The 12,824-nt window shown below is 39.5% G+C and overlaps 1 protein-coding gene across 2 annotated transcripts in view; it reads right to left on the reverse strand.

Moving 5' to 3' along the window:
* The window catches only part of RTF1 (RTF1 homolog, Paf1/RNA polymerase II complex component), a 61,879-nt gene that overhangs the window by 15,545 nt on the left and 33,510 nt on the right, over positions 1-12,824 (reverse strand). For both annotated transcript variants that reach the window (XM_028147513.2, XM_008143024.3), the window contains exons 3-6: positions 11,345-11,492; positions 8,249-8,453; positions 3,804-3,918; positions 2,729-2,840 (exon numbers count right to left, since the gene is read on the reverse strand). In XM_028147513.2, coding sequence (XP_028003314.1) covers positions 2,729-2,840; positions 3,804-3,918; positions 8,249-8,453; positions 11,345-11,426 — 514 coding nt within the window. In that variant the 5' untranslated portion in view covers positions 11,427-11,492. The remainder of the gene's footprint in view (positions 1-2,728; positions 2,841-3,803; positions 3,919-8,248; positions 8,454-11,344; positions 11,493-12,824) is intronic.

Here is a 12,824-nt window from a genome sequence, read left to right on the forward strand (position 1 = left end):
GATGTTTCTATCTTTCTATACCTCTCCCTTCCTCTCTCTTAAATTAAAAAAAAAAAAAAAGATGAATGCATATAAAAGTGATGTATATATAAAATGAAATATGACTCAACCATAAAAAAAAATGAAATCTTGCCATCTGCAACAACATGGATGGACCTAGAGGGTATAGCACTGAATGTAATAAGCTAGACAGAGAAAGACAAATGCCATATGATTTCACTTATATGTGGAATCTAAAAAATAAAATAAATGAATAAGCAGGCCAGAAACATACTCAGTAATACAGAGAAAATTTGATGATTGCCAGATGGTTGGGAGAATGAGTGAAAAAGGTGAAGGGATAAGGAGCACAAACTGGGAGTTACAGAATAGTCATGGGGACAAAAAGTATAGCACAGGAAATATAGTCAATGATATAGCAAAAACTATGTATCATATCAGATGTGCACTAGATTTATTGAGGTAATCACATAATACTGTACACCAACTATAATTGAAAAATAAATTATTAAAAAAACAAACCAAGCTCTACACACTGAAAAGTCTTAGACATAATAGTCAACCCAGTAGTATGGACACTTGTTGGATCTAGACTGTGGTGTCCACATATAATTTCTCATGAAAAAGGAACCAGAGTTCCTTAGAGAAATGGCTAATTCCAAATTCAGAAAGCAAGAAAACTATTAGACTATTGGAGTGTTGTATCAAAAGGACTTAGGCTACAACTGGTTGAAGATGAAACAATATGAATCTCAATAATAATTACTGCAATGGATTGAAATGTATGAAGTATCTTAAAATCCATGAGTTCATAACGATATTCAAAATAAAGAAACAAACCTCACTGGGCACCTTTGGAAGTTGTCAAGGAACTATCTTTCTTTTAAAACCTAGTAAAGCAAAAAAAAAATCAAGCATTTATTCTGCCTTTCCTATAAAAAATAGTACCTAGTGGTAACTAAATAGCTGATGAGAAGTTTCTCTTTATAGAAGTAAACCCAAGATAATAAATGAAGAAAGAATAATAGATTATAACATCACCCTTTTGCAACTCACAATAAATTAAATGATCTAGGTAATGATTACAATGGCTGTTGGGATAGAACATATTACTATTACCAATCTTCACCCTTCTTATACCCATGCTCTTTGCCATGTGACTCAGTGGGAAGTTCCTCTCAGCCATTCATGTTGGGCTTGGTAATGTGACTTGCTTTAGCCAATGGAATGTGCACACATCTGACACTGCTCATTCCAAGTCTAGGCTGTAAGAGGCATCTCATGTTTCTGCTTGCCCCTATTATACTTCTGCCATCACCATGAGAAGAATGTGCCCTAGTTATACTGGTCTGAGGCGGGAGAGAGATAGGTGAAACAGACCTGGTTCTATCATGAAACTTGGGGACAATCCCATCTAAACCTGTATATCAAGCAACCCCTACCTGAATTGCAGATGCATGAGTAAGAACAAATGATTGTTTATCTGAGTTTGGGGCAGTTTGTTATTTCACATTATTGAGGTAATAGTTAAGTGACAGCTGGTAGTATCACAAAATGATAGACAAGCAGATACTCTGGGTCTCCTGGTATAATATATTACTACCTAAAACTTAGTCTTCCAAAAAAAAACCAAAATAGAAACAGAACAAATCCAAATCTGTCCAATTCTCTAACTCTAAGTACAAATTACAGAAAATTCAAGGGACTAGAAAAACACATTCAACACCACTAATGTGATATAGTCAGCATCTGTGAAAAACTATAAGATAAATGAACACAGTTTCTTCAACAAATAAACTGAAAGGAGCTAGTTAAAAAAGAGAGATGGACAGGAAAACCTATAGATTAAGTGACTTCAGGGATATATTAACAAATAACAATGAGTAGATTTTATTTATATACTGATTAAAATAATCAAATTAGTATATTTTATAGAACAACTAAAGAAATTTAAAGACTGAATAGATACTTGTATAAAGGAATAAAATGGTAAGGGATTCGTTATCATTTTTTAGGTATGTATTGGCATTATAGTTATATTTAAAACAAGAGCCCTTATTTTTTCAATATATTGAAATAATTATGGTTGAAATATAATGATGCTGGGATTTACTTTAAAATAACCTGATGATAAAAAACATAATAAAAAAATAAAATAACCTGATGGAAGAGAAAGTATAGCTTTAACAAGACTGGCTATGAGTTGCTGTTACTATTCTTATGCACCATTCAGACTTGTTTGCCCAGCACAGTAGTTTTATCACTAAAAGATGGACTTGTTGATGGAGTTCCATAGTGGTTTCAGTGTTAGACACAGTTTTTTCCACTATACATCTGTGCATTTTTTCTTTGGGTGACTGAATGAATGTTTAAGACATTTGTATGCAAAGTTACTCTTTATATGAACTGTTGTGCCCTGTCAATGCATATTGCTCTGTGACTCCAGTATATCTTACTGCACTGATCAAACCTAAATAAACATTTTTATTGTAACTCCTCCAAAACAAAACAAAACAAAACAAACAAAACAAAACAAACAAAATGGTTGGCCATAAGTTGACTGTTGAGTCTGGATGATGATGGGTTCATGGAGGTTCATTACACTATACTCTGTATGTTTTTGGAATTTCTCATAATAAAGAGCTAAAAAAGGGGAAAAATAAAAATGAGCACTAGGAAGTCAAATCATATGATCAAAGACACCAAGTAGCATTTTTTCCCTACTTACCTGTTCTGTTCTTCCGTTTTTCTCTCTCTGCTTTTAGCTCCTCCATGGCTTGAGATTTTTTATCTAGTTTCTCATCCCGTTTGGAACGCCGTTCCTTGTTGTGGGATGTTACCTGGGAAGGGAAAGATATGTAGGATGGCTCTTTTTATCAACTGGTTATGACTGTCTATACCCAACAATTAATTATTTAGTTCTCCACTGTGAATCTGTATATAGAAACTGAAACGTGTTTAAAGGGGGAGAGCATCCTCTTGTGGACAAAGAGGATAGAGCAGTAAAGTCAGCCCCCATCTTCCCTGCCTAATAAACAGCCTAAGAATCATAGGAATAAGCACTTTTAAAAATATATGTAAAATCTATATACATATATATATTTTTATTGTTGACAGTATTACAGATGTCCCCCATCCTGCCCTCACTTTTCCCATCTCTTCCCAGCCCCTGCCCTACCTCAGGCCTTCACCACACTATTTGTCTGTGTCCATGGGCTATGCCATGTATGTATATAAATTCTTTGGTTAATCTCTTCCTGGCCTCCCCACTTCCCTCCCCTGTGAGATCTGTCAGTCTGTTCCATGCATCCATGCCTCTGGACCTATTTTGTTCCTCAGGTTATTTTGTTCATTAAATCAGGAATTAACACTTTCAAGAAGGGCATCCTAGATCAGAGCCAATATTTGCTGATATTATCAACAAAGCATTTTGTGACGAATACAGAGATGACTAATATTCCCAGCTACTTTTACAACCAAGTACAGGATGACGTACACCTGACTGAGTAAACATAACTAACCAATTGGGCTACACTGGACAGGAAATTTACCAACTTTTCCTTAGAGGCTGTTCACACATCATTTAAGCTGCTTTTTAAATGCAGACTTGAGTGAAGAAGGATTCCTAAGGAATTAAACAGTGCAGCTAATGGTGAAATGATATATCTAGAGAATGAAGACACTATGTAATAGTCATGCACTGACTGACTTAAGCTGATTAATATAAACGCATCTTTTATATAAACACATGCACTCAAAACAGATTTTATTCTTCAGATAATGAGGTCCACTGAATCTCCTACCTGAGATTCTTGAATCTGTGTCAGCTTTTTCTTTTCTTGCTCCTCTTCTTGCTTTTTCTTTTTTTCTTTCTTTTCTTTCTTTTTGGCTGTTTTTAGTTTTTTCTTAATTTCAAACCTGATTAAAAGATATTTGTTTTTTTAAGTGGCAATTAAATATTTGTAATGACTGATTTCTATTAGATAGGAGAAAGGAAGTAAGTAGGGGGGAGGAGTTAATAAACATTTTCTGCTTCCTTTAAGAAACTCCAATGTACCAGTACCATAAAAAACATTGACTATAGCCTGGCTGGTATGGCTCGATTCCTGGTCAGGTTACATGCCCGTGTTGTGGGTTCGATCCCCAATAGGGTGCATTCAGGAGGCAGCCGATCAATGATTCCCTCTCATCATTGATGTTTCCATTTCTTTCTCCCTCTTTCTTCTTCTCTGAATAAAATATATATTTAAAAATATTGAATATAAGTACAGAAAATACTTAAAAACATTAAGTTGGAATAGACTTAAGAGGACAAAAATGTTCAGGATATTACTGTATCCTGTCAGTAACACACAAATCCTCCTTGACTTTCACATAACAGAAGAAAATAACGGATTTTTAAAATAAATTCCAATGGTGTTCCATTAGAAATAGAATGAAACCACAGAGAGTCACTATCACATTAAAAAAATGTTTTTATTGATTTTAGAGAGAGGAAGGGAGAGAGATAGAAACATCAATGAGAGAGAAACACATGGATCGGCTGCCTCCTCCACGCCCCCTACTGGGGATCGAGCCTACAACCAAGGTACATACCCATGACTGGAATTGAAACCAGGACCCTTCAGTCCGAGGGCCACTGAGCCAAACTGGCGAGGGCAGTAATACCAATTCTTTTTAAAAAATATATATTTTATTGATTTTTTACAGAGAGGAAGGGAGAGGGATAGAGAGTTATAAACCATCAATGAGAGAAACATCAATCAGCTGCCTTCTGCACGCCCCCTACTGGGGATGTGTTGGCAACCAAGGTACATGCCCTTGACCGGAATCGAACCTGGGACCCTTCAGGCCGATGCTCTATCTATCCACTGAGCCAAACCGGTTAGGGCGGTAATATCAATTCTTCACAAACTCTTCCAAAAAATAAAAGAGAAGGAAACACTTCTCAATTCATTCTATGAGGCTAGTATTATTCTTTTTTTTTTTTCTTATAAGAGAACATTTTTTATTTTATTATTATTTTTTTATTTTATTGATTTTTTACAGAGAGGAAGAGAGAGGGATAGAGAGTTAGAAACATCGATGAGAGAGATACATCGATCAGCTGCCTCTTGCACACCCACTACTGGGGATGTGCCCGCAACCAAGGTACATGCCCTTGACCAGAATCGAACCTGGGACCTTTGAGTCCACAGGCCGACGCTCTATCCACTGAGCCAAACCGGTTTCGGCATAAGAGAACATTTTATTTGGTAAATTACAGAGGTAGAAGAAGTAATTCATAGAAAGATGGGCTTAGGAAACAAGTTATAGAGGTAAAGGAAGGACCCTTGGAGTTTGGAAGTGAGGAAGCTAATGTGCCTGGGGGGCGGGGAGGGGAAGGGAAAGGGAAAGGCATGGGAGAGCCTGGGCTAGTATTATTCTGACACCAAAGCCAGACAATGACATCACAAGAAAAAAGTATAGACCAGTATCTCTTAAGAATGCTGATGCAAAACAGCAGCAAATTCAATCCATCTACATTATAAAAGGCCTGTGGCCATAACACCGTAACAACAGTCACCAGGAGGTGCATTGATGAGTCTTGTGGTGGCACGGTGGGTCTGGGGTCCCACCCCCAAGGCTGCACTGCAGGTCTGGGGTCCCATGCCTGTGGCGTGGCGGGTCTGGGGTCTGGGGTCTTGTGCAATTTCGCGTGCTGGGCCTCTTAGTAAACTTATAAAAAGGATGATATACCATGACCAAGCAGGATTTATTCCAGAAATGCAAGGTTGGTTCAACATAAGAAAATCAATCATTGTAATATACCATATTAGTAGAATAAAGTACAAAAACCACATAATAGCCGAAACCGGTTTGGCTCAGTGGATAGAGCGTCAGCCTGCGGACTGAAAGGTCCCAGGTTCGATTCTGGTCAAGGGCATGTACATTGGTTGCGGGAACATCCCTGGTAGGGGGTGTGCAGGAGGCAGCTGGTCGATGTTTCTCTCTCAACGATGTTTCTAACTCTCTATCCCTCTCCCTTCCTCTCTGTAAAAAATCAATAAAATATATTAAAAAAAAAAAATCTCAGCACTGGCTGGTTTGGCTCAATGGTTAAGAGTGTTGGCCCGAACTCTGACCGGTTTGGCTCAGTGGATAGAGCTTCGGCCTGCGGACTCAAGGGTCCCAGGTTCGATTCCAGTCAAGGGCATGTACCTTGGTTGCGGGTATATACCCAGTAGGGAGTGTGCAGGAGGCAGCCGATAGATGTTTCTAACTCTCTATCCCTCTCCCATCCTCTGTAAAAAAAAAAAAATCAATAAAATGTATTAAAAAAAAAAAAAAAAGTGTTGGCCCGGGGACTGAAGGGTTGCAGGTTCAATTCCCAGTCGAAGTCATGTACCTCAGTTGTAGGCTCAATCCCCGCATTGGTTGGGTTGCCAGCAGGAGGCAACTAGTTGATGTCTCTCTCTCTCTCTCTTCTCTCTCTCTCTCTCTCTTTCCCACTCCCTCCTTTCCCCTCCCTTCCACTAAAAAAAAAAAAAAAAAAAAAAGGAAAATAAATATAAAAAAAATATCCTCACTCTTCAGGTGAGGATTAAAAAAACACCTCAATTTTCTGTGAATGGCTCAGAACTTATCTTACTTATCTATCATCACTGTAAACATTCTTCCAGTCACACCGAAACCGGTTTGGCTCAGTGGATACAGCGTCAGCCTGCGGACTGAAGGGTCCTGGGTTAGATTCCGGTCAAGGGCACGTACCTTGGTTGCGGGCACATCCCCGGTGGGGGGCATGCAGGAGGCAGCTGATCAATGTTTCTCTCTCACTGATGTTTCTAACTCTCTATCCCTCTCCCTTCCTCTCTGTAAAAAATCAATAAAATATATTTAAAAAAAAAACAAACAAAAAAAAACATTCTTCCAGTCACTAAAAAAAGTCACTGAATCAGTCAACTGCTTCATTTGCATTAGGTGAAAAAGTAAAAACCAATATATATTAAAAACCTTGAAATAAACCTTGAGATAAATGGGTGGCTTATCTTGAGATACTTTGTGATTTTCTCATGAGACCCCATTGACCTTATACAAGAACCTCTTGTTATACTTCCCACATTTCAGAAATACTATTTCTAAGAGTCATCCCAAAGCAGTTGGCAACTCCAGCACAGTTTCTTAAACCCTATTTGTTCGAATACAGGTAACATTGGAAGCATTCACACTCAAACCAAATGTCTATTAGTTGCTGCTGACTAAAAGCCAAAACATTCTTGTCTAGGATAACTCACCATACTTAATATGGTCTCTAGAAGGGATAAGCAGGATCCCAGATGAAATAGAGCTAACCGTTGCCCCCCCCCCCCCCCAAAAAAAAAAAGTTTCTGTTTTTGATATAGAGTAGGTAGGGAAGGATCCTAGTTCTGAGGACTATTTTATTTCCTGAGACAATAGCTATATTTATTTTTACCTTAAAATTCTCTTAGGAGATAAGGAAGAACTTTTGCCATTTAAACATGGCTTCTGAATATCAAACAGCAATTTAACATTTGAGTTTTGAAAAACATACAAAAGCCATGCTGGAAAGATAGTGAGATACCTAATGTGTAAATAATAATGATAAATCCCGCCCTAGCCAGTTTGGTTCAGTGGACAGAGCATCAGCTTATGGACTGAAGAGTCCCAGATTCGATTTCTGGTCAAGGGCACGTACTTCGGTTGCAGGCTTAATCCCCGGCCCTGGTGACCCTGGTCGGGCCCAATGTGGGAGGCAACCAATCGATGTGTTATTTCTCACATCGATGTTTCTCTCTCTCTATCTCTTCCCCTCCTTTCCATTCTCTAAAAATCAATGTAAAAATATCCTCGGAGAGGATTAACATCAACAACAATAACATAATAATAATAATCAGCCGAAACCGGTTTGGCTCAGTGGATAGAGCGTCGGCCTGCGGACTGAAGGGTCCCAGGTTCGATTCCGGTCAAGGGCATGTACCTTGGTTGCGGGCACATCCCCAGTAGGGGGTGTGCAGGAGGCAGCTGATCGATGTTTCTCTATCATTGATGTTTCTAACTCTCTATCCCTCTCTCTTCCTCTCTGTGAAAAATCAATAAAATATATTTAAAAAAAAATAATAATAATAATAATCATAATAATAAATCTCAAGTCTTAATTAATTAAATCCTATAGAGATAGGGCTTCAAATGTGAATTTTGGAAAATTATTTTATTATTTTATTCACTCATTAAGGAACTATAACCTTACCTTCTTTTCAACACCTCCCTCTTCTCGATGCGGTTGAAGAGTTCTTGCTCTCTTTCCTTCTCTGTCATCTGCTCCAGACGCGCCCTGTCCTCCTCATCCCCCATGAGGTCTTCCCCGTAGCCATCGTGGAACTCTTCATCTTCAGAAGAGGAGTCAGAGTCTGAACTAGAAGAGGAGCTGTTGCTGTCAGAATCTGACACTTCACCTGACACAAAGGGCAAACAGAAGATTAGGCTCTACTAGAGAAGACAGGCCAAGGTGACTAGTGTTAATCATCATTACTCCTTGGCTCTCCTAGGTAAAATGGCATATGGCCATCTCTGCTCCCTTGGGAACAGTCTTTGGTCTGCCTTTGGCAAATGCAAGTACAGGTTAGGGAAATTTAGGCTGGAATATAAACCAGCATGTTCTTTTTAAACTTTTCAGACCTAAAGAAAAAAGGTGCAAGAATAGGTGATTCCCACACATCTTTTTTTTTTTTTAAATCCTCAACTGAGGATATTTTTTCCACTGCATTTCAGAGAGAGTGGAAGGGAGGGAGGGAGAGAAAACAAACACTGATGTGAGATACATCCATATTAATGGATGTATCTCATCCATAGTTACTGGCTGCTTCCCACACATGCCTGGACCAGGTCCGGGAGTGAACCCCAATCCAGGTATGTGCCCTTGACCAGGAATCGAACCCAAGACCTTCGATGAGCTGGCTGACACTCTAACCAGTTAGCAACACTGGCCAAAGTTCCTGCACATCCTTTTTTCTCCCCTTCAATATTTTTATTGATTTTAGAGAGAGGAAGGGAGGGAGAGAGATAGAAACATCAATGATTAGAATCATTGGTTGGCTGCCTCCTGCAGACCCCACACTGGGGATCAAGCTGCAATCTGGGCATGTGCCCTGACCAGGAATTGAACCATGACCTCCTGGTTCATAGGTGGATGCTCAACTGCTGAGCCACGCCGGCCAGGCATGTGACTGAGTCACACTGGCCGAGCCCATACATTTTTTTTATAAAATATATTTTATTGATTTCAGAGAAGGGAGAGGGAGAGAGAGATAGAAACATCAATGATGAGAGAGAATCATTGATTTAACTGTTTTCTGTACACCCCACACTAGGGATCAAGCTGCAACCCGGGCACTGCCCTGACTGGGAATCAAACCATGATCTCCTAGTTCATAGACTGTGTCCAACCACTGAGCCACGCCAGCTGGGCCATATATCTTTTAACTTAGGTTTACACATTGTCAACATTGCCAATTTACTTTCTGTCTACTTATATAAAATAATGTATACATTTTTATTATTCATTTTGCTGAACTGAAAGTAAGTTGCAGAGAATGGAACCCTTTATACCTAAACACTTCTCCTAAAAGACAGTCTTTTACATAATCAATTACACAATTATCAAATTCAGGAAATTTAACATTGATGGAATACCTTCAGCTAACACATGCCCTATTCAAATTTCACCAGTTGTTCTAACATAGTCCTTTATAGCCACTTTTCAGCCAAAGAGGGACTCAATCTAGGATCACACATTGCATTTGGTTGCCATGTCTCTCTAGTAGCCTTTAATCTGCAACAACCTTTTTTTTTGTCTTTCATGCCATTGAAGTTTTGAGGAGTATAAGTCCAAATATTATCTAACAGAATTTTATGAGGTAATAAATATTCTTTATCTGAGCCGTAGCCACCACATGTGGCTACCGAGCAATTGAAATGTGCCTAATGCAACTGAGAGACTCAATTTTTAAGTTTTAATTAATTCAAACTTAAATAGCCACAATTATCAAATGTCCCCAATTTCAGTTGGTTGGTTTCATCAAGCACTATCCAGGTTATGGCTTTTGGCAACAATACTAAGTAATTGTGTCCTTTTCAAAGTATCACATCAGGAAGCACCTGATATCTATTTGTCCAATTACTAGTGATATTAATTTAGATTTTTGGGTAAGGTAGTATCCCGTAGATTTCTCCATTGTAAAGGCACTTTTTTCTTCTCTGTAGTTATTAAATACTAGAGGCCCAGTGCATGATTAAATCATGCACGTGTAGGGTCCCCCTAGGCCTAACCTGCCATCCAGGCCATATCCACTGCCCCGCAAAGCCTAGCATGCTCCGCGGACACTGCTAGCAGCCTGCTCCCCGCTTTTGATGGCATGGGGTCCGTTGGTGCTGGAGCGGACACACAGCTCCCCGCTTTCGATCACGGGGGAGCTGGCTGGCTGTCCACTGGTGCACCAGGCCTTTCGAAAGCCAACGGCGCAGCGGAGGCTTTCAAAAGGCCTGGTGCTGGAGCGGACAGCCAGCCAGCTCCCCCCACTTTCGCTCCCCGCTTTTGATGGTCCGCAGCAGGACGTGGGCTTGCTGCCCCAGAGGCCCCTTCTGTGCCGCAGCACAGCCATGGCGCAGACACTGAGCTCGCGCCGCCAGCTCAACATTCCACCGGCCCAATCAGCCACCCCGAGTCCTGCCCCCTGCACCTCCTGCTGGCCCAATCGTGGGCGTAGCGGAGTGATGGTAATTTACATATTACCCTTTTATTATGTAGGATAATGGGGAGATGCTTTGAGACTGTAAATATCTTACTTCCAACAAACTCTCACCCAGTGATTTAACAGTCATTGATAACTCTTGAGTAAATCAATTATTACTGATGGCCGAAAAATGGTGATTCTTCCATCACTTCTACATTTATTAGTTGACATTAAAAAAATCAATGTTTTAGTGAGTTATTAAATTGATTAGTGAATTCCTAATAAATTTTTTTACTCAGTTTTGTATCGGTTCAAGGATTTTTCTCCTCAGTCAGACCATGCATAAGAAAGAAGGAAGGGAAGGTCAGGGTAAAGTAAGGTGAAACTCTAATGCAGGTACTTCTCATGGGTTTCGTGGATGGGTTTCACAGAACTCACTAATCTTCGGAATTGCATGCATTTTTCTTTCTTCATTTAGCTTCTCAAAGGGTCCATGACCACTGAAATGTTATGAGCTGCTATAATGCATGCACATTTCCCTCCATTTCTGACTCTGCATCTTCAACCTGTTAAGAGTGGGAGTTCACTGCCAGGGTCTGGGCTACTTGGCTCACCTTCCTCAGGGGCTGAGCTCTCAGCTGAACTGTCTTTGTCTGAACTGCCTGATGAAGCAGTTTTATTGGCCTGTTTCTTCATGGTTCCTTTCTTCTCTATTTTTCTGGTCTTTCCTTTCTTCTTATTTTTATTGCTCCCGAACGTCCACTACAAAGAGAAAAGAAAAAGGAAGACTGAAAAAGACTTTCTTGGGAAAACCTGGAAGATTCAAAAGTTAAAAGTCTCTGACATTCACCAAAATTGCTTTGAACACAAAATAAATCTACTTTATATGAAGATATGAATTTTTGAAATCTTGGTTAAAACTTAATAACTTATGGTTTGCAATTTCTTAGTGGTAGTAGACAATTGATATAATAAAATTTAATTAATGCACTTTTTATCACAACAGAAAAACAAAGATAACAACTTTATGGCATGTTAACTGAGTTAACGAAAACTCACGTTGTTATAGAAATCAACCCCTAGAATTATTGCCCTCTCTGTTTCCTGTAGCAGAGAAGGCAGTAATTGCTGGGGGTTTGTATGTCTGTATTCTCTGTTCAGTACACAAAGAATGGTTTAGTTCTGGAGTGGGTTCCAAGAAGGCTGGAAATAAAGCTTGTCAGCAGAAGAGAATTATAGAAAGCACAGCAAGAGGGGATGAGGCCCATGCTTTAACATGGATGGTAGCACTGGTACCAACTCCAAGGAGGCAGAAAGCAAAGTAGATCATTTTGTGTGTGTGTGTATATTTGTGTGCATCTATTAAAAAAAATCTACATAGCCATGGCCAAGTGGCTCAGTTGGTTGGAGCATTGTCCCATGCACCAAAAGGTTGCAGAATTGATTCCTAGTCAGGGCACCTAGGTTGAGAGTTTAATTCCCAGGCGGGGCATGTATGGGAGGCAACTGATGGATGTTTCTCTCTCACATGGGTCTTTCTCTCTCTCTCTCTCTCAAAACAATAAATATATCCTTGGCCCCTAACTGGTTTGGCTCAGTGGATAGAGCGTCGGCCTGTGGACTGAAGGGTCCCAGGTTCGATTCCAGTCAAGGGCATGTACCTTGGTTGCGGGCACATCCCCAATAGGGGGTGTGCAGGAGGCAGCTGATCGATGTTTCTAACTCTCTATCCCTCTCCCTTCCTCTTTGTAAAAAATCAATAAAATATATTTAAAAATATATATATATATCCTTGGGTGGGGGTAAAAAAAAATCTGCATATACAGGGTATCCAAAAAAAAAAAAAAAAGTATGCACACTTCAACAGCTGATAGCTCAATTTTTAAAATGAAATGTATTTTAATAAACAATTCCTTTATAATTATTCAAAGTGTGTGTATACATTTTTTGGGACATACTGTATGTTTAAATTGAATCATAAATAGGAGATCCCATACATATAAACATACGGAAACTTCAACTGCTGATGTGGCTCAGTGTTTGAGCATCCATCTATGAACCAGAAGGTCATGGTTTGATTCCTGGTCAAGGCAC

The sequence above is a fragment of the Eptesicus fuscus genome, chromosome 5 (assembly GCF_027574615.1).
Source record: "Eptesicus fuscus isolate TK198812 chromosome 5, DD_ASM_mEF_20220401, whole genome shotgun sequence".
Classification (NCBI taxonomy): Eukaryota; Metazoa; Chordata; class Mammalia; order Chiroptera; family Vespertilionidae; genus Eptesicus; species Eptesicus fuscus.